Source organism: Podarcis bocagei (assembly GCF_964188305.1).
Source record: "Podarcis bocagei genome assembly, chromosome: 3".
Taxonomy (NCBI): Eukaryota; Metazoa; Chordata; class Lepidosauria; order Squamata; family Lacertidae; genus Podarcis; species Podarcis bocagei.
Window position 1 is genome coordinate 72,854,915 of NC_138127.1, and position 26,192 is coordinate 72,881,106.

Consider the following 26,192-nt stretch of genomic DNA (forward strand, 5'->3'; position numbering starts at 1 on the left):
GATTCTGTATTATTAATAACGAGAATAATGGCATATTTTAGGCATTCATCCTACATGCTATTAGATATAATACAAAAAGCATTGGTTTTAGAGAAATAATGTTGTTGTAATATTTTACCGGAAAGGCATTTTGAAACTGTTTCCAGGCAGGGTGCCCCTATGATCCTGGTGGTCGCTATATCAAGGTTAATGCTGACATACTAGCATACTCACAATCCTATGCTCAGTCAATAGCACAACAACACATCAGCAGGTTACTCACCAGTATATGTTCAGGGGTTTTCAGTCATATCAAATAGAGACAAATATTTGGGAGAGCTGCATGGTACTAACCAGGGCCAGACCAATACACTTTGTTACCTGAGGTGAACCACAAAAGGGCGCCCCTCCCCACCCAGGAAGAAGTGAGTGAAGATCTACATCAAGAACAAGCAAGGAATAAAGATATACATTGGAATCTGCTGCCCCTGTGGATCCTTCTTCACCTTGCCTCATGGATGGGCCAACCCTGGTAGTAACACACATTTCTCCAGAGAGCTTACACAACAGGTTTGTCTACAGAAACTCGTGCAAAACGTACCTGTGGACTGTGTCTGTTTGCTTCCTCTGTTATTTGGTGGGATAGAGACTGCCATTTGTCTGATAGTCTAAAATTCAAATTTAATAATATTAAGCATAACATGTATGTACTCTGTAATGATGATGATGATGATGATTGTTTTTAATCAGGGGGTGCAGCACTGGACCTAAAAGCTTGTCCTCCCAAACCATTCCGGTGGATTCTTGATATGACATGGTTGAATCTGGTAGAACTGAGTAAACTACCGCAATTTTCTGAAATTATGAACCAGGTGGGCTCATTTGTCTTCCTTTCTGTTCCGTATATTGTTTCCCACAGCCATTGTATCCTTTTGCCTTAGAGAATTGAGACGTGGCCATTAATTCCAATATTGCTTAGTTTCGTACCTTAATGACATGCTATCTTTTCCCCCTCAAAGTGAATAGCCTTGGTTCAGTGGCAGAGCACAAGGTCCCAGATTCTGACATCTCTGCGTTGGGCTGGGAATGTCCACTGCCTAAAACCTTGGAGTGTCACTGCCAGTCAGTTGTAGGCAATGGTCTGAATTGGTATAAGGCAGTTTCCCTCACGCCTATATGTGGGCATATAAATAACCACAAATACTGGCACATCCTAGCCCTCAAAAACATGTCCTACCTAACATGAGTGAAGCTTTCTGGGACGGTCTGCTAAGCCTCCTCCTCTGAGCAGCAGTCAGAGCTGCTTAGTAAGCCCTCACCTCCTATGTCGGGGGGGGGGGGAAATATCTCAGGGCTCATCTTCTGCACCTATTTCTTTTTCCTCCCCCATCCCCTCCAATCCTGCAGCAGTGAAATGGGGACTGTGGGATTTGAAGCAAAGGTCCACCAAGCTCTGGGTGCAGCTGGAAAACAGGCTGGGGGCACACAGCCACACCAAACAGCCTTTCCTTGAGGGCAGGGGGCTAGACGGGGCAGTCTCTGGGCTTCATTGCTTTAGTTGCACTTTAGTAGAAGCTTGTCCTGTGCACCTTCTCTCTACTCACCGTTTTTTCTATGTTTTTCCTATTGGTGTTGCACCTGACTAGATGTGTGTTGCACCGCATGCAGTGGGGAGGTGAAGTGTGCTGCCGTGACCACAGCCTGTGCTGGGGCTGAGTTTTGGGGGCAAAGCAACTGGCAGTTCTGCTAGTACCTTGTGGGCAGGTGGCTGGAAATGATGGTAGGAGAGCAAAAGACGGAACTGACTGGGCCTCCACCTTGATTTGCTACATTGTTGCAGGATAATTAGGTCTGAGGACACAGGGGTTAACTAGAGGATCCCATTAGTTACTTTCCAGCCATGGTGGTGATGAGCATATTTTGCAGTTATACTAACTTTTCAGACTGTCTGCACCATTTTTATTAAGTAAGAACTGCACTGCTCCTTCAACAACAATAATTCTATGATGCAGCTGCAAAAAAGGCTAATGTTATTTTAGGCAGCATCAACAGAAGTATAGTGCCCTTTATCTTTATAAATGACTTGAATGAAGGTACCGAAGGGATGTTCAAGAAATTTGCAGATGACATCAAACTAACACAAGTATAGTTTCATGATCAAGGGAAGTGATTTTATTGTTTAGTTGTGTCCAACTCTTCATGACCCCATGGACCAGAGCAGCCAGGCACTCCTGTCTTCCACTGCCTCCGGCAGTTTGGTCAAACTCATGTTAGTAGCTTCAAGAACACTGTCCAACCATCTCGTTCTCTGTCGTCCCCTTCTCCTTGTGCCCTCCATCTTTCCCAACATCAGGGTCTTTTCCAGGGAGTCTTCTCTTCTCATGAGGCGGCCAAAGAATTGGAGCCTCAGCTTCAGGATCTGTCCTTCCAGTGAGCACTCAGGGCTGATTTCCTTCAGAATGGATAGGTTTGATCTTCTTGCAGTCCATGGGACTCTCAAGAGTCTCCTCCAGCACCATAATTCAAAAGCATCAATTCTTTGGTGATCAATTCTGCCTTAGTCAGGCACTCTTGGAGTACAGTGTCCAGTTCTGGGTGCCACAATTTAAGAAGGATATTGACAAGCTGGAACATGTGCAGAGGAGGCTGACCAAGATTATCAAGGGTCTTGAAACCAAGCCTTATTAGGAACAGTTGAAGGAGTTGGGTATATTTAGCATGGAAAAAAAGACTGAGAGGAGATATGACAGCCCTCTTCAAATATATGAAGGGCTGTCACATAGAAGATGCTGCAATCTTTTTTTCTCCTGCTCCAGAGAGTAGGCACGAACCAATGGCTTCAAGTTGCAAGAAAGAAGAGTCTGGCTCAACATCAGGAAGAACTTTCTGACAGTAAGAGCTGTTAGACAGTGGAACAGACTTACTCAGAAAGTGGTTGACTCTCCTTCCTTGGAGCTTTTAAACTAGTGGTTGGATGGCCATCTGTCATGGATCCTGTAGCTGAGATTTCTGCATTGCAGGGGGCTGGACTAGACGATCCTGAAAGTCCCTTCCGATTCTACAGTTCTATGATTCTATGAAATATGACTTTGACTGAAGTGTAACTTTCTAAAATTGTCAGAAGTGTACTTTAATGGGAAAACTATGTTTGTCTATTGCATTTGGTACATTAGATCTGTCGTAATGAGAAGGGATGGAAGAATTGGTTTGACAAGGAGGCTCCAGAGGAAGAAACGATTCCTGATGGATACAGTGACTCTCTAGATACTTTTCGTAAACTTTTGCTTATCAGGTGAAGATCATGCAATTTCAGCATTGCCTGTTTTGCTAGCATTCTCCTAAGAGTGCTGTGTGCTAATCGCTATGCTGCATTTCCCTCGGGGAAAAACGCTATGTAGATGAAACTGACACTCAATTTGAGCCTCACCAAATATATTCATTCCTAGGTCGTGGTGTCCAGATCGCACACTTTCTCAAGCCAGGAAGTACATTGCAGATTCTCTGAATGAAAAGTATACAGAGCCAGTCATTTTAAACTTAGAGAAAACTTGGGAGGAAAGTGATAAGCGAACCCCACTCATCTGTTTTTTATCAATGGGATCTGATCCAACTATCCAGATTGATGCATTGGCCAGGAAACTTAAACTGGGTATAAATATAATATTTTATTCTTCAACATAAGAATTTGATTTTTTTTAAAGAAAAAAACACTTTGGTAAATTTGGTTTTTGTAATAATTCACTGAATTTGCAGTGGGCCCTCTCATCAACAATCCTGAAAAAACTTCAGCAACTTTATAATGAGGGTTGTATTCAATTGTTCAAGCAGGAGGTGTCCATTAATAAAAAGCCAATTGTTACACAATGCAGGGCTAGAAAGAGCTTCAGATTTCAAGGCACTTGAGGCTACTGTTAGAGGAGCTTTCAGTAATTCTGTAATAAATGGCTCTTTCTTGATCTAGGACAGGGTGGCCGCCAAGTTTCATATGGTACTCAGCCTTATTTCATGTGATGGGAGGAGCTCGGAAGAAGAGGTGGAGGGCAGGACAGCGGGGGGCGGTTGAAATGCATAGAGAGATGGAAAGTGGGGCGGGGGAGAGAATATTGCTGTAAGCGGCCAGTTCAGGCCTCTTGGAAGAGTGATATGTCTTTCCTCTAGTTAGTAGCTCACTGGGTAGGAGGAAAGAGGGAGCAAGGGAGAGAAGGGGGTGGTAGAAAATGAGGAAGGGAGGCAACCCTGTCTGCCACAAGCTATGATTTTACCCACTGTCAGCATTTAGCCCCTCAACAGATTACGCTTAAGGGAATGCAGCTCTTGACAGATAAAAAGTTTGCTGCCTTTCTGTTATTACAGCTTATGCACATGGACATTTGCTGCCATCACAATTATCACCAGTGCTAACTATCACAGAGGATAACTTCTTGAAAGAGTCAGAAATTACCTCTGGCTTTATTCCTTAAGGGTGGCACTATGGTCTGAACCACTGAGCCTCTTGGGCTTGCTGATCAGAAGGTTGGCGGTTCGAATCCCCTCGACGGGGTGAGCTCCTGTTGCTCGGTCCCAGCTCCTGCCAACCTAGCAGTTTGAAAACACGCCCAAAAGTGCGAGTACATAAATAGGTACCGGTAGGAAGGTAAACGGCGTTTCCATGCGCTGCTCTGGTTTTGCCAGAAGTGGCTTAGTCATGCTGGCCACATGACCCAAAAAAACTGTCTGCGGACAAACGCCGGCTCCCTCAGCCTGTAAAGCGAGATGAGCGCCGCAACCCCAGAGTCGTCTGCAACTGGACTTAACTGTCAGGGGTCCCTTTACCTTTACCTTTATTCCTTAACTTAATTTTCATTGGCATCAAAAGACCTTCATGCATGCAGCAAAGTGATATACTAAATTAACTGAGTTAATTGGTTCGTAGCAAAGGGAAGGCAGCACAAACATGAATAATATAAAAGGCCAGCATTCAGTGAAGTCTTACAAAGATACAATGCTGTATATCTGCTAAATGAATACAATATGTATAGGATTCTTTAGTAAGTTAAAGCATAGAATTGAAAAGCCAAAGTGCTTGCACGCTTTTTGAAAACTTGCCTGCAACCAAGAGTACAAATTTATGTAATCTTATTATCATTCTACCATTTCACTTGTTGTAGAAAACAGAGCTATTTCTATGGGACAAGGACAAGAAGTTCATGCACGCAAGCTAATTCAGACATCAATGTCACAGGTATGTATACAATCTTGACATTAAAAAATGTCTCATCCCTTTGCTTGAGTTTTTTGAAGATTCCACCCACCCCTGACTCAGGTTTTGTACTTCCATTAAAAAAATTGTATAAAGAGGTGTGGCATATAGCTATTAATGATAAATTAACATGTGCTATTAAGGTAAGATGGGGAATATGCAGGAGAAATGATTTTGAGAGATATAGAAGGTATTTGTAGAATTTGTACTATTAAAATGGAAAGGGGTCAAACCATTGCAAAAGGTGTTGAAATTTTGGGAGGTTGGATACATAATGGAATGGTCTCAAGGGTGGAGTGTCCATTTTTATTTTTATTTATTTATTATTTATTCCTTTGTTTAAAATAAAAATAAAATAAAATGCATTTAAATAAAATAAAATAAAATAATTGCATTTAAAAGAGTAAGGTTGCAATCTGATATAGTGGTACCTCTGGTTAAGAACTTAATTTGTTCTGGAGGTCCATTCTTAACCTGAGGTACCACTTTAGCTAATGGGGCCTCCCGCTGCTGCTGTGCGATTTCTGTTCTCATCCTGAAGCAAAGTTCTTAACCCAAGGTACTATTTCTGGGTTAGCGGAGTTTGTAACCTGAAGCATCTGTAACCTGAGGTACCACTGTACTGAGCTTCTTTACTTAGGAGCCTGGGCATATCTATCTCTCTCTAGGTAGCATCTATCTATCTATCTATCTATCTCTATCTATCTCTATCTATCTATCTATCTATCATCTATCATCTATCTATCATCTCTACCCATTGAGATTTTATATATATATATATATATATATATATATATATATATATATATATATATATATATATATATATATATATATATATATAAAAATAAAATCAATGCCCATATATATCAAGAGGGGTAGAGTAATCTGTCCTGACCCCCTTTGCTTAGCTACCAAACCTGCTCTTTACCTCACTGTTTTGTCATTCTGGCTGAGACATGGTCAGTGAAGAAATGCACTGTAAAAGATGGATAGGATTTTGGCTGTTCTGGTCTGTCACTATTAAATTCACTCAAGTGTGGTATTGAGGAATAGATGTAATTCCCATATTAAACTGGTTACCTTAAATTTGTAACAGACTTATTTGGAAGCCCCATTGATTTTAACAGAGCTTAACTGCAGTTATTATAGTATCTGAAACATGGTATTTTTTGAAAATAACTTTTGCTGTACTTTTTAATGAGACTTCCTTCCAAAGCAATGTCTATAGGCCTGGGATGTTAGTGTGACTTCAGATTTAAAAGAAGAGGTGGCATATTTGCTAAATCTGAGTCGAAACTTTTTTTTGCTGGTGTTGGGGGATGCCAGCAGAGCGGGTGTGAACATGTTCTGTCCTCCCTCACTGGTATATATATATATTTGGGGGGGGGGGAAACAGAGCAACAGAGACAGAGTCAATGCACAGCTAAGTGCAGGTGACCTTGAAGGCTAAAGTCTGCAGCACACCAGAGCCGTAACTCAACTTTGAAGAGGGCACTGATTGCAAGGCAAAAGGAAAATTTGCTTAGCTAACAAGAGAGGTGAAATGAACTCTGAATAGAGGAACAGAATTATGAGGTGTAGTGTGGCTAAAAAGGGGCATACGAACATCATACTTAATAAGTGTTGGTGTCCTATGATGAGAGAAGCCCTGGACTCTCTCCTGGAGGAATAAATCATCATCATAGTTTATTTATACCCCACCATTTTCGCTGACAGAAATCCACTGGCCTTTAGTGGTGGGTTGGGACCCTGTTCCGTGGTGCAACATGATCTGAAGTGGGTCACAATAGCAGCACTACCACCATACAAATATATATTGTTTTTTAAAAGTGAGAAATGAGTCCCCAAATGCATGGTGTATTCTGGGTCTGAAAAAGTTGAACCCTACTAAAACAAAGAGCTCACCAGAACCCCTCAGTGATTGATAGAAGTTTTGGGAATCTTAGAGCTTGCTTAGCCTAAACAAAACCCTTATTCTGAAGGGAAAAGCAGGGTGTTTCTTTTAATAAATGATGATGGTGATGATGATGATTACAAGGTATCTCCTGTTCACCAAAACCAGTAGAAATTGCCCTGCTATAATTTTTATAACTACCACAAGATGGCAGCACTACTTTACTTACTCATTGGAACCTACAGTAGTTGTTTCATTTTAATGCAAATCCATATTTATTATTAAAACACAGAAACCCTAAACCCCAATATCAAGGAGATATAAATGATAACAAGTAGCTAGTGAAACCTTCCATCTGTGGAATACTCAAGTGTAGTTGTTGTTGTTAGTAAATTGCAGTTGGCTTGATGTTTAGCAGATTATTTAATTAAGGTTTTTTGTTTGTTTGTTTGTTTGTTTGTTTGTTTTGCTATAGGGTGGCTGGGTGTTACTTCAGAACTGCCATCTGGGTCTGGAGTTCATGGAAGAACTTTTGGAAACAATGATTAGTGCTGATATCCCTGATGATAGCTTCCGAGTATGGATAACCACTGAACCACATGAGAAGTTTCCAATTACTTTGCTTCAGGTTAGCCCTAGCATATTCAAGGGGATTTAGATGAACTGTTAAGGTGATTCATGTGGCAAAACTGAAAGTGGGAAGGAGAAATATTGCTTGCATTGAAATTTAAACTGTGGTAAAGGTTAAAAACTTTTCAGTCATATGAGAAACTTTAGGCTATGGTTGACGCAAGAAGAGAATCTTTACCTATTCAGGAGTTTCCTCTCTTGTAGACTCAACAGGGCCCTAAAGCAGAGATTATTCTGCCATCAGCTTGCTGTTTTTTTCCAGACTGGCATGCCATTGTCCAATTGTCACTATCTTTGGTGTTATCGTTCTTATAAAGATTTTAAAATTATTTATATATGTATATTCTACCTAGTGGATGTCAGTTATTTGGGTTATTTATAATGAGTTTTACAAGGGGCTTCCAATCTTCTCCAATCCAAAATGTCAATCAAATCCTCACCTGCATAGTTCCATAATGCTGTTACTGGCAGCTGCTGCTCCCTGACTCGTAAATGAGACACCTCACTGCCCTCAGCGTTGATCATTGGCTGCTGAAGGGTATTACATTTTTAGTAGAAATATATAAGAATAATAAAAAAAGTCCAGTAGCACCTTAGAGACCAACTAAGTTTGTTCTTAGTATAAGCTTTTGTGTGCATGCACACTTCTTCTTACTGGACTTTTAAAAAAAAAAAATCATATATTTCGACTGTGTCAGACCAACACGGCTATCTACCTGAATCTAGAAACGTTTTTAGTAGCTTATAGCTCATTGTTATACTGGACTAGTAACAAGGGATCTTAGGGGTGTTTTTTTTTGGGGGGGGTGTTGTGAATTCATACCTAATGGAATCAGATAACCAATGGAATAAGGAAGGAGGTGTGGATACAGGATGTGTGTTTCATCCAATGGGAAGCTGTTCAGTCACACGCCTGTCATTTTTAAGACTACACACTAGAACCAAAGTTGTGTTTGGCTTTTGTTTATGTCTGAACTTTAGCTTTGAAAATGGCATGATTTTTAGGCAGGCTGCTTTTGGGGTCAAATGAAATAAATCTTTTTTTCTTTTTATATATGTCAGACTTCTATAAAATTCACAAATGAACCACCACAAGGTATGCGAGCAGGTTTGAAAAGAACATTTTCTGGTATAAATCAGGACTTGCTTGATGTCAGCAACATGCCCATGTGGAAACCTCTTCTTTACACTGTGGCTTTCCTACACTCCACTGTTCAGGTATTACAAACATACTTTCTTTTCATTTATGCCTAACAGGACCTTTCCACTGGGATGCCTGAAAAATAACCTATTGCTATATGTGAGCTCAATATTTATAATACACAATAAAGGCCTGATGCTGCACACCCATCCTTCTGCGTCAAATGTTTCATTTTTGGCCTCAGAGGGTAACAATATCTATCTATCTATCTATCTATCTATCTATCTATCTATCTATCTATCTATCTATCATCTATCTATCTATCTATCTATCTTTGGGTATTTGACAAACCATGCCAATGCCTGAAGAATTATCCTTTGAGCACAAAAATTAGCTAAAGAATATGATAATACAGCTTTCCTGTATCTCCTGTATTTCCTGTATTTTTTGAATGGAAATTGCCAATTAAGATGACTCAAAGTGATCATGCTGTGTCTAAATGGGATCGGTAATGGTCACTGTATTACATTCTGGGTTGTTAAGATTGTACTGTGAGATTCTTCCGATGATTTCCTGGTGTATCTTGAGCTGCAGTAGGTGCATAATTCATATCAAGAAACATTTGTCCATTTTCGATCAATATTCTGTCAATTCTAATATATTTGATCAGAAAATGGTATTGACTTGAAATGTCAGCGATTGAAGTTGTTAAACAAAAAGCAATAATAAGCGAAACAAGCAACATTAATAAATAGTGAAATCACACTCCTTGCTTTCTACTGTCTTATTTCAGGAAAGACGCAAATTTGGCCCTTTGGGCTGGAATATTCCTTATGAATTCAACTCAGCAGACTTCACAGCCAGTGTTCAGTTTATACAGAATCATTTGGACGAATGTGACATTAAAAAAGTGAGTGTCCCTATATTGTATTGTTGTTTCTACTTTGTATATGCTGAGGATGATTATGGTCAGTTTATCTTAACCTCAAAAAAGAGACAAGCATTAGAGCCCCAGTTTTTTTAGTGACTCAGATTACCCACCCACCCATTCACTCAGCCCCCAGTCTCTCAAATAAGTGCTTGTGTGGCCCAGAGAGATCCTGCAAACCATTTGCAACATAGCTTCTCTTGAAAGTATGAAGCCTTCCTTAGCAGAAGTTTAAAGTGAAGACGAATGGTCTTGGTCGTATAGTGGATTATGAAGCAGCAAACAAATTAATTGTGCACTTATATTTTCATCTGCCTCAGTTATGAACAGCATTCTAAGTTTGAAACATTGGGCTTCATCCATCTTCCTGTGGGTGATGGATTCCTGTGGGTGATGAACTGAACTGCCTTCAGCTAAGCCTTCTTTTAAGCCCTTTCCCACCTGCAACGACATGTACCTTAGCATGTATTGTAACTTGGCAACTATTACTGAGAACCAGGAGGCATGTGTGTAGCTCCCATATAGAAATTCATTCCTCCCTCTCTTCCCAAGGTCTCACACTCAGTGTAGTTTGCAGACCAAGACCCCGGGCAGAGGAGAGGGATTGCTGGATGACTATATGGGAAGTACACTTGGGCCTCCTGTTGTAAGTAATGGTCCATGCAGTGTGATGTGCACATGTCATATACCTGCAGCAGCCAGGGAGAGAGGGAAATGTCAATTGCTTTTGTGTGCATAGCTGCATCCATAAAGGAATGGGATCATACCCACAGTTATTATTGCTTATAACAGAACAAGCGGCTGCAGTCTGTACTTTTGGGTAGCAATGCATTCACTATGAGACACGATGCATTTGTAGTACATGCAGTTAATAGTTTACAGCCATGTTGACAAATGAGGCTTTTGAATGGAATATGAGAAATGTGGCAAATTGCCTCTTTCCTATTGATTTTCATTTATGTGGGATGATCAAGAGCTAAAAACAGATTTTCACAATCTTAGGTCAAAATCACAAGATGGTCTTTATTTTTATTTGTTTTCTGGAGAACCTTAGTTATATTTGAGGTTTTCAGTTGTTATCCTTGGGGCAAAAGTCAGAGTTACGGGTGCCTGCACATGATCCTTGAGCACTTTGTGCAATCCAAGTTTGTGAGTATGTACTAGAATTTCTAAAATGTGCTTGTTTTTGTCTCTAGGGAATATCCTGGAGCACAGTCCGATACATGATTGGAGAAGTACAGTATGGAGGCAGGGTCACCGATGATTATGATAAGCGTCTTCTTAATTGCTTTGCAAGGGTAAGGAAATGTGATGAAACATTCTTAACAATAAGCAAAAAAGGCTTCCAAATGAACAATGATTCACTTTCAATTGAAATAAACTATAGAATGTTGTTAAAAATGTACTGGCAATGTAATAGGACCCTCATGGCATATAGTCACTCATCTGGAAAGAAAGGCCTTTCAAATTTATGATTTTGTATTTCTCATAAAATCAGTGTATTAAAGCCATTGCTATGTTTTGTTTTTAAAGCAGTAGGCTTTCGGTTATTCATATAACAAGCTAATATCCTATGCATTTAATGAGTAGGTTTGGGGATGTTGCTTGGTGTACATCAGTAGGATTGTGCTGTCATGACCTCAGAGTCTAGCAGTGACCAGCAAAGAAGCCAGAGCAGATTCCTGGCTTTTTGGGTCAGATGCTGGTAACCAGAGGACAATTGAACCTGAGGGTGGCAGGCAGGACCTCACTGAAACTAGATGCCACAGGATTAGAACCCATACAACTGGTGCAGGACCCTCTGGGCCTGAGGAACCATGTGTCTTTCACAGTACTTCACCAGTACAAGTGTGTATGGAGAACACCAGGTAGAGGCCATGCAATAAAGGAGAGGTGCCTGATTTGATGCCAAAGGGGTGGCCCTTTAAGAGACACTAGTTCTCCAAAAGAAGATGGTGACAGAGGCTCCAAAAGTCTCACTTTGCACCCAACCCTTGTAGGAACAAATTGCTCATTTGGGACTCTCCACGGTACTGAAATGCCAGCTCACCAGTTTCCTGGCGGTGGGTGGGGTTTGCAGCGGTGGGTGGGGTTTGCACACCACACCAGTGGTCGGCACGGCAACACTGTTTTTTCCCACCGAAGGGGCCAGTTCAAACTGGCCAATCGGCAGCAACTAATGGGGCGGAGCCTCAGGAGTGGATCGCGCCTGCTAAGGCTTCACTCTAGTCCGCTCCTGTGGCTTAAAAGTAGCAGGAGTTGATGCTGGCTGTGCAGTTGGCCCTTGGAGCGTCACCCACCCAGCCCTCACTCTAAATGCTTCCTTTGTTACAGGCTAAGCTTTCTTCTTCCAGGTTCATGGGTGTTGCTGTGGTCGGATGATGGTTGCTGTCTTTCAGAGCCGGGAAGGAATTTTCCCTGCTCTGCAGGTTTTGCCTTCCCCATAGCAATTGTCACAACTTTGGCGGTTTTAGGCCTTGGGCAGAATCCTTTTGTCCAACAGTCAACAAAGGGGTGGCGTGGTGACTCACCCCTTCTGCAGCGGCAATATCAGGGCCCCCATTAAAGGGGTATTGAGGGGAGTCTCTGTCCACAAGCGCACTGAGAACTCCTTTCTGCAACATGGAAAGGGGGGCAGCTGTGTAAACACACACTTTGCAGTGTTCCCATATTCCTGACTGACACTGCCATGCCTCAGACCCCAGCATGGGGCTGAGAGGGATACCTAAGCCAAGGTTTCCTACATCTGGAATTCAATAAGGTTGTGGCCAATTTTTTATCCCAAAATATATTGTCTGTGTTTCATTTTGTTTAATTGAGGGCTGGCTCCCGGGAGGTGGGGGACTGCGCCTGGGCACACAACAACCAACATTCTTTACTCTGTGAGCTCCTCTGGATCAGGACAGGAGCACTTTGCAACATTTGATGGCTTCTGCTTTCTGTCCATGTGTACCCCATTCTCAACAATCCAGCTCTTAATTCTTAACAAACTTAAATTTCAACTCCACACCCCCCCCCCGTTTTTGTTTAGGTCTGGTTCAGTGAGAAGATGTTTGAGAATACATTCTGTTTTTACACTGGTTATAAAATACCAGTGTGCAAAACTCTGGATCAGTATCATGAATATATTTCAACTCTCCCATCAATGGACAGCCCAGAAGTATTTGGTCTTCATCCTAATGCAGACATTACGTAAGTGGGTTTTTAGCAAAGATGGAAATTCTTCAAGTTTTTCTTTAATCACTTTTAAAAATATATTCTAAGTAATGAAGTATACTGGAAATCTACAGTATTTACATATACCAGAATATTTAAGAGAGCCTTTCTGGACTTTTTCAAGATTAAGGGAACAATCTAGCATCATGCTGGTCTGTGGGAGGGAATTAAGGGAAAGTCCCATTTGCAAAAGTGGAAGTTGGTTGTACAAGTGGAACATCATAACTGGATATTACCCCAACTTAACACTTTCCAGGTTAAACGTTACTTTTAACAATTTTCAAAATGTGATTATCCTATGAACAGAGAGCTTTTCCATATGCTCTAACACTTCTAGCAACACTTTTGTTCCCACTCAGTTGTACTAAATAATTTAGTTGACATTTACACAAGATGAACTTGGATCAAACAGACTGTAAAAATGATATTATTTCATTAGTTCTCATGAAGTTCTTTGAATTCAACGATGGAATTTCAATCTTACCTGATAACTGCATTTTGAATGTTATCTTTTATTTAGTCACTTTTCATCCTTAAATACCTGGCAGGTTGTTTGTTATTTTCTGCTTCAAATACTGCACATCTGCTGCAGGATGTAATTAGTCATCATAATATTTTATTAGTTTTTTATGTTATTCCTATGATTCTGTCGTGAATTATGCTTTTGGCCAATATGCTCACACTTAGCATTTCTGTGATTGTTAAAATCTGGTCAAACATTTCAACAGTGTTATTAACAAGTTTTGAACACTCAGTTATTAAAAGTGATATTTACTTTGGGGTTTCAAAAGTTTTACTGTAGAGGACAGAGTCTAGTCCTTAAGTTACCTCCGAAAGGCAGAAGTGAATTCTCAGGGGGAGTGCCCATATCTGAAGATTCATGCCTAAAGAGCTATGGCTTTGACATTTTGTATTATATTACAACACGTATTATCGTTTTGACATTTCATTATTATTCAGGTGTAAGCATGCCTCATGTAATTATATCCATGTCTTTCAAAAGTAATGTGAGAAGCAGCCCTGAGGTGTAAAAGAGCTTGAATCATAGAATCAGAGTTAGAAGGGATCACAAGAATCATCTAGTCCAAACCCGTGCATTGCAGGAATCTTTAGCCCAATATAGGGCTTGAACCCACAACTCAGGGCTAAGTAAGAAGTATAAGTTGCCTGTGTAATAGCATGTCAAGCACTGCTCTCTTGAGCTCTGAATGTGGGGCTGCCACTATATCGCTCGAAATGCTAATGAAACTATCAATGCAGCAGATGTATTTGTTTGTATATTGCTTTATAGGCTGAGTTTATCACTCACCATTGGCATCTCATTTAAACTACCCATCAAACAGTTTTGGGAGAAAATGCCCAAAGAAGCTGCAAAGTGGCATTTTAGGTTTTGAGTAGTTGGTGTGTTGCTGCTCTGGGAATTTCCTGAAAGATCCCTGCAAGAGGCAGCTTGGCATTGTTTCTTTGCCTTTCTGAAATGTACATGAAATTCATTGGTTCGTTTCCTTGTAAATAAAACTGAGTCTTTTTAGTATTGTAGAGTAGAGTAGAGTAGAGTAGAGTAGAGTAGAGTAGAGTATTGTGGATTGCCAGAGAACAGCTATTCCTAGTTGCACTCAGACATCACAACGACCCAAGGTTCATTGTAGCATGAGCCTTTGGAGTTACAATGCCTTCCCTCCCCTCTTCTTTTATGCTCAAATTGAGAAAGTTTAAGCAAGAAGAAAGAACAGGTTCTCTTACTGCAGATATTGAGGGAAAAGAAATCTGTTATCAAAAATAGTTGCAAAAGTAAAATACTCTTAACAAAGAACTGCAAAGTGCAAATTTCATGGGTCCATTTCCTAGCAACAAAACTAATATTCTGCTGCATATTATTGAAAATTCCTCTTAGGTATCAAAGTAGCACAGCATCTGATGTCCTGAACACCATTACCAATATTCAGCCAAAGGAAAGCGGAGGTGGAGTAGGGGAAACTCGAGAAGCTATCGTGTATCGATTAGCTGAAGATATGCTTGAGAAGCTGCCTCCTGATTACATACCACATGAGGTGACTGTTTTTAAATTCTACAAGAGAATTGCAGACATGGGAATACTAATTTTTTTTGAGGCAGGGCTCTTGAGACTGATGCAGCTTCTGGGTGGTCTAGAAATCGGCATCTGTGGTTGTGAACAATACCAAACACACATGCCCACAGTGGATGCACTAAGTTGCAAACAACAAGCATAAGGTCATGATGGAAAGGCAGAGCTTTGCCAAACCAGAACTGGAACAAAGGACTTTTAAGAGGAATGGGTAGTTTGTGAGTTGATATAAGCCATACCTAGGACAAACTGCTAAGTGTGGAACTTCTTAAAGTATAACCTTTAAATCCAGGAAAAACATCTACCTTTTCTAGACAGAAAGAAAAAAGATAGATGTTTTCCTGGATTTTCTATCATGTAAAGGTTATACTTTAAGAAGACATAATGGGCCAGTTTAGACATAATGATCTTGTCGTGATAATGCTGGGTTTAGTAAGCTGAGAACAGTGTTCACATACTACTACTCCTTCACGAGCTCTTCTAGTCCTAGTTTAAACAAACTATGATTTCCCATTACATACCAGCTGGCAGACTGGTTTAATGTCACCTTATTAATCAGGTTATTAAATCTAGATCTGTTTATGTTTCATCAGACCCAGTGCCCAATGGTTAGAACACCTGATAACATCCCAAAATATACATTTAAGCTAAAAAGACCAGACCAAATAGTTGCCTACAGTTCATCAGACAAATCAATGGATACCTGATGAAGGATTTGGAGTTAAACATGGTGTTGTTCTCCAGGGATAGAACCAGGCTAGGGTCCATCCTAATTAGCTGCCTGGGATTGTGGGCTTTTCCTTGAAGTCCTACTCTCAGAGGAGGACAGGGCTGAGCATCACTGACTCCTGCAATGTATTAAGCCTATGAGTTTATTGGACCTGGTATAAACAACAGGACCTGGCCTTTTCCTCTTTTTCTTGGTCAGTAGAGAAGCATTTGTGAGTTCTTGACACTTCAAGTGCCAGCTGAAGTGATCACTCTGGCAGCTACATCCTGAATCGGAGCGCGCACCCACACACCCACACACCCACACCCCTATCTAGTTTAGGGGGTAGACACTCATAACCTCAGCTTTGAAGTTCTGAAACATTTCCATTAGATTAGAACTTAAGATTTAAGTTAAAATAAATGGCTTTGAGTATTGCTTGTGACTTGAGTGTGAGTAGGTACTATGATAGATTCCTGAATCTTGCAGCATCTTAGGCGGAACAGTAGTTCCAAGGGACTACTCTTTTAACAGGCAGCAGCTGCTGGCTGATTCCCAAAGATTTCAGTCAAAGCAACTAATGAATTTTGTGCTTCAGCCATGATCCTGAAAGACCTCTTCTGTTAAAAAGTAAGATATATAGAGCTGTGATAATATTCTTACAGCTGTGCTGAGCTTTTACACATTAGAAGTAAAAGGGAACCTGTCCTGCTCTCCGTTGCTTTATTCCCCAGTTTGTAGTTTGGGTGCCATTTTTCTTTAAAAGGGGGCATCTTCCTAAGGTGAGTCTAGCCTTTAAGGGAACAGTATGATGATGATGTTATGTCATCACATGGCCTGCCAGATTTGGCTGCATGATGATATCATGAAGCCAAATTAGAGTGAGGACAATGCTTTACTCTGAACAAACCTTTTCTTCTGTTTTGCACCTCCCAGTTCAATAACTAAAACTGGGGTAAGAGGTTTGTTTGTAAAATACACATACCTGTTTCAGCTTACGCCTAGGTATTCTGTTATAGGGAATCCTCTAAGGTTACATAAAGGGAACATAAAGGTCCCTTTATGATGCTAGAAGAGGAATTTGGCTGGATGTGTATCTAATGGCTGTACCTTAAGGAAAAATTATTAGCTAATCAATTTCCAATGAGAATTGCTCCCTTGATTCTATATATATCACATCAAAGGTCACGTGTATCCCCAGATTATAGTAACTTCAAACAACTGTACATATTAGTGAATAATTTTCTCTTTTTATAGTCAAGATGCTGCAAACATTGGCCCATCTGTGCCACTTATTGAAAAATCCAATGGGTTCTTCAAGGGCAATGCAAAAAACAAGTTGCAAGATTAATCCAGAAGAAATACGAAAGAGTAATGATGATATTAAAGTTGTAATTTCTCCTTCCTTAAAAAACCCATAAAGGATTTGTTTCTTAAGTATATGGGATACCACAACTTCAGAGGCATAGTAATTATTTCTCAGAATTTAATGGGTATACTCATTGTCCGCAATGAATAGCCTACGAATGTTACATAAAATGTAAGAATGCAATAATTGTATTCTCTCCACTAACTAGATAGTCATTCCCTTTATATATCAGAGCTCAGATGATCATAAAGTCTACTGATTTAGGGTGCAATCCCTGAAGCACTGCTCCCTGGGCAGTCTCCATTGAAGTAAATGGTGACTATATAGAAGTGTTTTCTGAACTTGACTCATCATGGGGTAATGGTGGGGGGTGGAGGAGGAGGTTTAGTCTCTTATAAATGCTGGAGAGTTCAAAGCTAACATGACAAAACATTGCTCTTTTTAAAAATGTCGGGGTAGAGCAATCTAAGTGGGGGAGGGTGCCATGTGGCAGATCTGCTGCCGCATCACATGCCCTGTTGGCTCACCAGTCAGGGCACAGGTTGTGCCAGGGGTGTGAGCCTCTTGTATTTTCCCCACAGTGTCAGTCCCTAGGTGGATCTAAGGGGCTTTGACCCAATGGACCCAAAGCTGTTGGTGCCTCAACCCACTTGGCTCTACACTACATGAATGTTGCTTTTCTGTGTGTGGTGTCTGAGTTGGTATTTTCCTATGGTTACTTTACATCTTTGTACTGGACCACTCCTCTTCCTGTACACTTTGTCTCTGTCCCTTATTCACTATCTACAGTACTCTCTTAGTTTTTCTCACCCCCGCCCCTCCTTAATTTTCATCTTCCAAGAACTCCTCCTTCTGCAACTAATTATCTGTTTTTGTCACAGCATTTTATAAATTTTATTTTTATGGCTGTTTCCCCCCAGTTTTTAAAAGTTCTGTAATCTGCTTTGAGCCTTCAGGATGAAGCATTAATTTTTAAAAGATAACTTTTTGCTAGCAGAGCAGTATCTACGCTTCAATTTCAAATTGGTTCTAAGTGACACTGACTTCAGAATTTTTTAACAAGCATGGGCATGGGATAGATAAGTGATCTGTGTAAGTGATTAGTCAGCAGGGGTCAGCAAACTTTTTCAGCAGGAGGCCGGTCCACTGTCCCTCAGACCTTGTGGGGGGCCAGACTATATTTTGAAGGGGGGGGGGAATGAACAAATTCCTATGCCCCACAAATAACCCAGAGATGCATTTTAAATAAAAGGACACATTCTACTCATGTAAAAACATGCCGATTCATGGACCGTCCACAGGCTGGATTTAGAAGGCGATTGGGCCGGATCCGGCCCCTGGGCCTTAGTTTGCCTCCCCATGGATTCGTGTAATGCACTGTGGCGATCACACTGGGTCCCCGGATGTTTCACCATCTATTGATCCCTGTGCCACCACTTTATTTCTCGCTGCCACCACCCAGACCCTACCTGGTACAATACTGAATCCAGTCAGTGTTAAATTGGAACATAAACTTCTGTTTATTTATTGCAGTTTAACAAGCGTGTGGTTTCATAAACGGTATCGGTCAATTACAATCATGGGGTGCCTATCCAGACCTATAACTTCTGCTACCTGCTCTCACTCACTAAACCACCTCTCAGATATTTACTTGTCTTCCTAGCCCCTAACTGTTCCTGACTCAGCTTATTTCACTACACTAACTCAACCTACCCACAGACTCTATCCAAATTCACTCCCACTCCAACCAACCACCCAACTCCCAACGAACTCCCCCTTTCGCTCCTCCCAGAGCTGGTTTTATAGTCCCTCTGACTCCACCCCCTGGGTTCTGATTGGGTAACCTGTTTAACTATTTCACCTCCAGCACTCTCATATGTTAACGTCACATGCACCTGCTTTTTTGCACTTTCAGTGTGCCATCCAAAGAGGAAACTTTGTGAGCTTAAGCCACGTTTGAGTCTTATGCATCTCTCTGTAATGTACACAGCGAGAGGTCACAGCTCAGTGGTAGGGCACATGCTCTGCATGCAGAAGCTCCCAAGTCCAATCCCTGGCATTTTGGTAAAAGAAACTGCCAGTAGCAGTCTAGGAGGACCTCTGTCTCGGCCCTTGGAGAGCCATATCAAGGCAGTGCATACTGGGAGAGGTGAACCACAGGTACCACTCAGTAAAATGCATCTGCATCTGCATACTTTCCATGTGGATGTTAATCTGCAAGTAACATACACAATCTGCTTCTCAATAATTCTTTTTTAAATTTTAATTTTTAAATATTTTATTGAGGGGGTAAAATACATGAACAAAGACATACAGATGCCACAAATACACATAGAAACACATATGCTACCTATACAAACTAAAACAAGACACCTTACCCACCCCCGTGACCTCCCTCCACCACGGCTCGGCTTTCTTAATTTTTAATTTTATTATTTCATTGCATTTCTAAAAAATTTCATCTTCATCTCTTACAACCATTTCTGATTTAATTTTCACCTTTCCTTTACATACTTACATACTTAAGCTATACTTGCTAACCCTATACTTATATTCACACATCCACTTTGCACGTTCAATCTATGCATATTAACATATTCTTTTAAGAGCAGCATTTTTCCATGTATTCTTTGAAGCATTTCTATTCTGATTTTAAATTTTGATTTGTTTGAGATCTTATAATTGCTGTTAATTTTGCCAACTCTATGTATTCACTTGGTTTATAAAGCCCATTCTTCTTTAGAGGGTACTGTCGTGCCTTTCCAGTTGCTGGCTAGAACTATTTTGGCGGCAACTGTGGCATATAAAAAAAATTCTTTTCTTCTTATTCTGTGGAATATCACTCCCTATTATGCCCAATAGATATGTCTCAGGTTTTTTTTCTATAGAGAGATCCTGCTGCTTCTCAATAATTGTTGAAATGCCCAGCTGGTGATGGTGGACCAGAAGCTGGACCCAGTCATCAAAGTACTATCAAAGCAGAAGCCATCAGTGGGGCTGTGTCAGCTCACACCACTTGTCGTGGATGCCGTACTGTAACAGGAGACTGGTCTCTCATTCGTATGAGAGCTGTGAAGAATGCAAAACCTGTGTTGGTCTCAGATGGGAGTGAGATGATTTGTGAAGAATAAGATGCCTTGGTACCTGTTATGTTGGCCACTCGCCTAGCCCCAGCCCCACAAATCATAAACAGAAACGGTGCAAAATATAATTATTTCTCTACTGTTACTCTAAATGCTTTATTGACTGGATTACTTTCTCTTAACTTCCTATTTAGGTGAAAGCCCGCTTAATAAAAATGGGACATCTTAATTCTATGAATATTTTTCTTCGTCAAGAAATTGACCGAATGCAAAAGGTTATCAAAATAGTTAGAACCAGTCTAAGTGACCTTAAGCTCGCCATAGAAGGAACTATTATTATGAGTGAGGTAACCTAGTCCATCATTATGTAAGACTACTCATTTCAAAACTAATGCATCTCATATCAGGGCCACTAATTTTTTGTTTTTTATTTCTTCAGAATTTAAGAGATGCGCTTGATAACATGTACGATGCTCGGATTCCTAAACTTTGGAAACGTGTATCTTGGGATTCTTCCACACTTGGCTTCTGGTTTACTGAACTTCTAGAGAGAAACAATCAGTTTCGCATCTGGATATTTGAAGGGAGGCCTCCTGTATTTTGGATGACTGGATTCTTTAATCCTCAGGGTAAGAATTAGAAGGGTAAAATTAACTGTACATTATCCTGCATTTAGCTACAGTTTAATTTACTCTGTTGTAGTGAGATTCTCAGAGGGTGGGGGAAGGGATCAAATACATTCAGAGGCTTTTTTCAATTCTACAAAGAAAATTTACATTTCTAATATGTATGTAATAATATGTATGTAAAGTATAACAACTCCTAATGTTGTTGTTGTTGTTTAGTCGTTTAATCGTGTCCGACTCTTCGTGACCCCCATGGACCAGAGCACACCAGGCACTCCTGTCTTCCACTGCCTCCCGCAGTTTGGTCAAACGCATGCTGGTAGCTTTGAGAACACTATCCAACCATCTTGTCCTCTGTCGTCCCCTTCTCCTTGTGCCCTCCATCTTTCCCAACATCAGGGTCTTTTCCAGTGAGTCTTCTCTTCTCATGAGGTGGCCAATGTATTGGAGCCTCAGCTTCACCATCTGTCCTTCCAGTGAGCACTCAGGGCTGATTTCCTTAAGAATGGATAGGTTTGGTCTTCTTGCAGTCCATGGGACTCTCAAGAGTCTCCTCCAGCACCATAATTCAAAAGCATCAATTCTTCGGCGATCAGCCTTCTTTATGGTCCAGCTCTCACTTCCATACACTACTGGGGAAACCATAGCTTTTACTATATGGACCTTTGTTGGCAAGGTGATGTCTCTGCTTTTTAAGATGCTGTCTAGGTTTGTCATTGCTTTTCTCCGAAGAAGCAGGCGTCTTTTAATTTCGTGGCTGCTGTCACCATCTGCAGTGATCATGGAGCCCAAGAAAGTAAAATCTCTCACTGCCTCCATTTCTTCCCCTTCTATTTTTCCAGGAGGTGATGGGACCAGGGGCCATGATCTTTGTTTTTTTATGTTGAGCTTCAGACCATATTTTGTGCTCTCTTCTTTCACCCTCATTAAAAGGTTCTTTAATTCCTCCTCACTTTCTGCCATCAAGGTTGTGTCATCTGCATATCTGAGGTTGTTGATATTTTTTCTGGCAATCTTAATTCTGGCTAGGGATTCATCCAGTCCAACCTTTCGCATGATGAATTCTGCATATAAGTTAAATAAGCAGGGAGACAATATACAGCCTTGCCGTACTCCTTTCCCAATTTTGAACCAATCAGTTGTTCCATATCCAGTTCTAACTGTAGCTTCTTGTCCCACATAGAGATTTCTCAGGAGACAGATGAGGTGATCAGGCACTCCCATTTCTTTAAGGACTTGCCATAGTTTGCTGTGGTCGACACTGTGAAAGGCTTTTGCATAGTCAATGAAGCAGAAGTAGATGTCTTTCTGGAACTCTCTAGCTTCTGTCAAATTGATGCAAAAGTAGCATTTCCAATTATTATATTATCCAAAAGACTGTGGTGTCCCATAGGACATAGATGCAAGTTCTTCCAAAAGTGCAAATTGTAAACATTTCCCCTGTATGACCTCCACTGTAGGATTTAATTTTCTGGAACCAAAATAGAATTTATTGTATATTCTAGCAAGTAATATAGTAATGGATGAAAATCAACATGCATACATTGTTGTCAAGTATTTCTCCATTTTTGGCATATACCCTGTTAGCAAGACAGCATTTCATCTTGGGCTTGCATGGTTGGTTGCATGCCAATTTATTTTCCCATACTATCTTGGCAACCAGTTTCTATTTACCAAGGGACATTTAGGCTACAATTCTATAGACACTTACCAGGAAAGAAGTTAATGGGACTTATCTTTTTAACAGACATTTATAGGATTGAACTCTTAGACATTTTCAGAAAAGTAAGGGGGAACGAAATAAGTAAAGGTGTAAGACTGGGAAGAAAGAACAGTAAAATAAAACAATTTGCCATTCTCTGTGGTTTAATGACTATCTTGTACTGAGGCGGACTGATGAATGCTACTGTGTAATTTCTAAACAAAACTGATTAGCTTCAAAGAACAGATAAAACCTTCAGAGAATATTTGTTTGGCAACAAATGATTTAAATTTTGAAAGCATTTTGGTTCTTTACATATAAAATGCAGCAGTGCTTCTTGGCCTCCAAAGCCCATAATACTTTCCAGTCCCAGTGAGGCCAATACGCGGCTTCTTTTGATTACAGTTTCTGGTTTTTCAAATCCTTAATATTTGCTGTAGCCACTAGATGTTGTTACTATTAATTCACTAATAAATAACAATAGTTGTAGCCTATAGTTCCACTGTTCTTGCTTTTCTCATTTCTTCTTATTTATTCCATATCTTTTGTTGGTAATTTGCTGCTGAGAGTTTTAGTGTGCTTTTTTTACACCATGAATGCTTTTACCATAAAGCACTGCAGCCGGAAGACAGATAACAGAAAATGTTGTATTTAACTTGCCTTGTTTTTTCATCCACTTTGCAGGTTTCCTAACAGCTATGAGGCAGGAAGTGACTCGAGCACATAAAGGATGGGCTTTGGATACAGTAACTATCCACAATGAAGTGCTGAAACAAGCTAGAGAAGAAATCACAACAGCCCCTCCTGTATGTGTGATGTATTTATATTTTGGCATTAATTTCAGAACTTACTCATAGGAGTTGCATCCAATGAAATAATTCAGCTTGCTCAAGGACTTCCACTTGTGCACTGGGACTTCCCTCCCTCTCCTCCTCAACAGTCTGCTCTGAAGGGTTTGGGGAAACCCAGAAGCACTGTGCAAGTGGAAGTCCCTGCACAAACAGGATGACAAACAGGATTGCTAATTTCTCTCTCTCTCTCTCTCTCTCTCTCTCTCTCTCTCTCTCTCTCTCTCTCTCGGCTTGATAAGAGCCTAGAAGCAGCCTTTTCCACAGCAAGCATGGAAACCTAGACTTCTAGCCTCTTAAGAGGTTAGGTTTTTAAAATGCCATCTGCTAAATAGACAGACATAAGAACAGAGTAATTTATCCTCCCTCCACCAACCAGCCTGCTGCATTTCTGCAATGCTTATGGAGAAATAGACTTTTCTTCTTCCTTGACTAGCACTGAAACCAAATGGGTTTGGTGACATGGGGGGTTAGAGTATTCTGTACCCACTTGCTTGGAATTTCATGAACTCACAGTGGAATTCCTGGTCACCTATTCTTATGAAATTCACAACTGTGTTATATGGTAACGAAGTGGTAAAACTATTCATTGTGATCCTTACCGTACATTTTACTACACTATTGCTTGTGCCTGTAAAAAAAGCAAGGGTAGCCATCATGTTTTGTACTACAACTCCCAGACCATTGGTTACATTGGCTGGAATGGATGTAAGTTTTACTCCAAAGCATCTGGAGGGCACCATGTTATAACTCTTTGATATTGATCATATTATAGAATCCTGATACACCTGATAGGCTAAAAGGTGAAGAAACATTGCCCTGAGTGCATTTTCTTTTCTAGGTGTATTATTCCATAATTGTTATATTACTTATCACACTCAAGTGTTTTATTTATTTATTTTCTTAAAAAATTATATATTGTCTTCCCCTCACCATGGAATCCAAGGCAGCATACAGGTGATTCGGGCACTAGCCAGACCCAGAGCTGTTTGGCATCAACAAGGTGGTGGCCTCATGTTGTCTTCAGACCATGAAGGCACATTAGCTATATTTAATCTGTTATTTGGAGTTGGAAAAAATTCCCTCCCCCACCCCAGATAAGACTTGCAGAAGACCATAGGGGGTTTAAAAAGAAAAAGAAAAAAGTGAGGAGCTGTTTGCCCTTCCACATAGCAGTCCAGGACTCCTGCTGTAAGACCTACCTGCTGTTGTGCCTTAAAACAGTTAGTTATTTTGTCTTTTTGGTGAGCTCAATATCTTAACATTTTTCATTCCCATTTAGTGCAATTTCAGGAACTTTGTGGATCAATTTTTTATTATGATTTCAAACTTTGCTAATTATGCCACATCTTATATTGAATAGGTTAAGTCAAACAGTCATGTTGTAATTTTAAAAGCAGACACTTTTCTATGCATAATAAACATCAAATTCTTTTCACACAGGAAGGGGTATATATTTATGGATTGTATTTGGATGGAGCTGGATGGGATAGACGTAATAATAAACTCACTGAATCAACGGCGAAGATTCTTTTCACTGTGCTTCCTGTTGTGCATATATTTGCGATTAATACAACTGGGCCAAGAGACCCTAAACTCTATGTTTGCCCCATCTACAAGAAGCCAAGGAGAACCGATTTGACCTACATTACTGCAATCTACCTAAGGACAACTGTCTCTCCAGATCACTGGATACTGAGAGGAGTAGCCCTCCTGTGTGACGTCAAATAAAGCCTGATCCTTTGATTTTGACAAATACACCAAAATAAGATATATCAATCATTTAAACTTTATTATTAAAGGGGCACACAAATAGACTTTTATCCATTATTAACTATTCTCTTCCCCCAGAAAGTCCCATTTGCTTTATAATTTCCAACAATTCTACCTTGTACAGTTATGCTTTGGTATTCTGGCTTTTGTCAACTATATTAAATTTTTCTCTTGCCAAACAGAAAAATCTAGTTTTGCGTTTTAATTTCCACAGCTTTCCACTTACTATTTTATTGTTAGTGAAACATATTAGCCTAGTTAATGAAAGAATTATGCTGTATTTAGATTTTGTAGCCCACACATTGGGAAGATCAGTGGAACTAAACTGGCACAAATCTAGGTACCCTATTTTGACTTTTTTGTGAATCAGACTGCCTATCAGAAACTGTTGAATGGATATAAATCATTCCCATAATACAAATTGTTAATCGTTTTTTTTCTCTGAAAAAGACAAACCACTTACACCAACATACTTCTTTTTAAGCAAATTTTTGCAGCATTAAAGACAATGGAATTAAATAAAATGAAGTTAAAGAAACGGTGGCTTAAGTGAGCTATTCATCACAGTCAACATAAACAGGATAATGGCTGATATTGCAATATATTTGATTGGGGAGATTTCCTTCTCAGGAACTGCCCCCACCCTCTCTGCCACTACTTTCAGATGTGCTTACTGGAGATCAAACGCTAACAGTACTTGGCCCAGCAAAAGTATTGTGCATACCTTTGATAGTCAACAAGAAACATTTCCTTCTAACCCTAGGAGAACTTGTCAGATACCAGAATGCTTACCAATTATAAATACTTGTAGGTAAATGCTATTCGTTTGTCATTTGGATCCTTTGAGTTTGCTTTGAAGTTGGTTTGGTGATACAAACTGTGTGTGTATATTTTAAGTTCCAGTAAATATAGAACCAAACACAGCCTAATCTAAAGCCAAGAGTCACATATTTATTGGGGTGTGTG

The 26,192-nt window shown here is 40.2% G+C and overlaps 1 protein-coding gene across 1 annotated transcript in view; it reads left to right on the forward strand.

Annotated features, from left to right (window-relative positions):
- DNAH8 (dynein axonemal heavy chain 8) overlaps positions 1-25,413 on the forward strand; it is a 129,896-nt gene extending 104,483 nt beyond the window's left edge. Inside the window, exons 80-93 of the mRNA XM_081186333.1 lie at positions 730-851; positions 3,153-3,271; positions 3,426-3,628; positions 5,127-5,200; positions 7,591-7,743; positions 8,808-8,963; positions 9,680-9,796; positions 11,011-11,112; positions 12,846-13,006; positions 14,925-15,081; positions 20,472-20,624; positions 20,717-20,906; positions 23,290-23,411; positions 24,897-25,413. Coding sequence (XP_081042459.1) covers positions 730-851; positions 3,153-3,271; positions 3,426-3,628; positions 5,127-5,200; positions 7,591-7,743; positions 8,808-8,963; positions 9,680-9,796; positions 11,011-11,112; positions 12,846-13,006; positions 14,925-15,081; positions 20,472-20,624; positions 20,717-20,906; positions 23,290-23,411; positions 24,897-25,184 — 2,117 coding nt within the window. The 3' untranslated portion in view covers positions 25,185-25,413. The remainder of the gene's footprint in view (positions 1-729; positions 852-3,152; positions 3,272-3,425; positions 3,629-5,126; positions 5,201-7,590; positions 7,744-8,807; positions 8,964-9,679; positions 9,797-11,010; positions 11,113-12,845; positions 13,007-14,924; positions 15,082-20,471; positions 20,625-20,716; positions 20,907-23,289; positions 23,412-24,896) is intronic.
- The last annotated feature ends 779 nt before the right edge of the window (positions 25,414-26,192 follow it).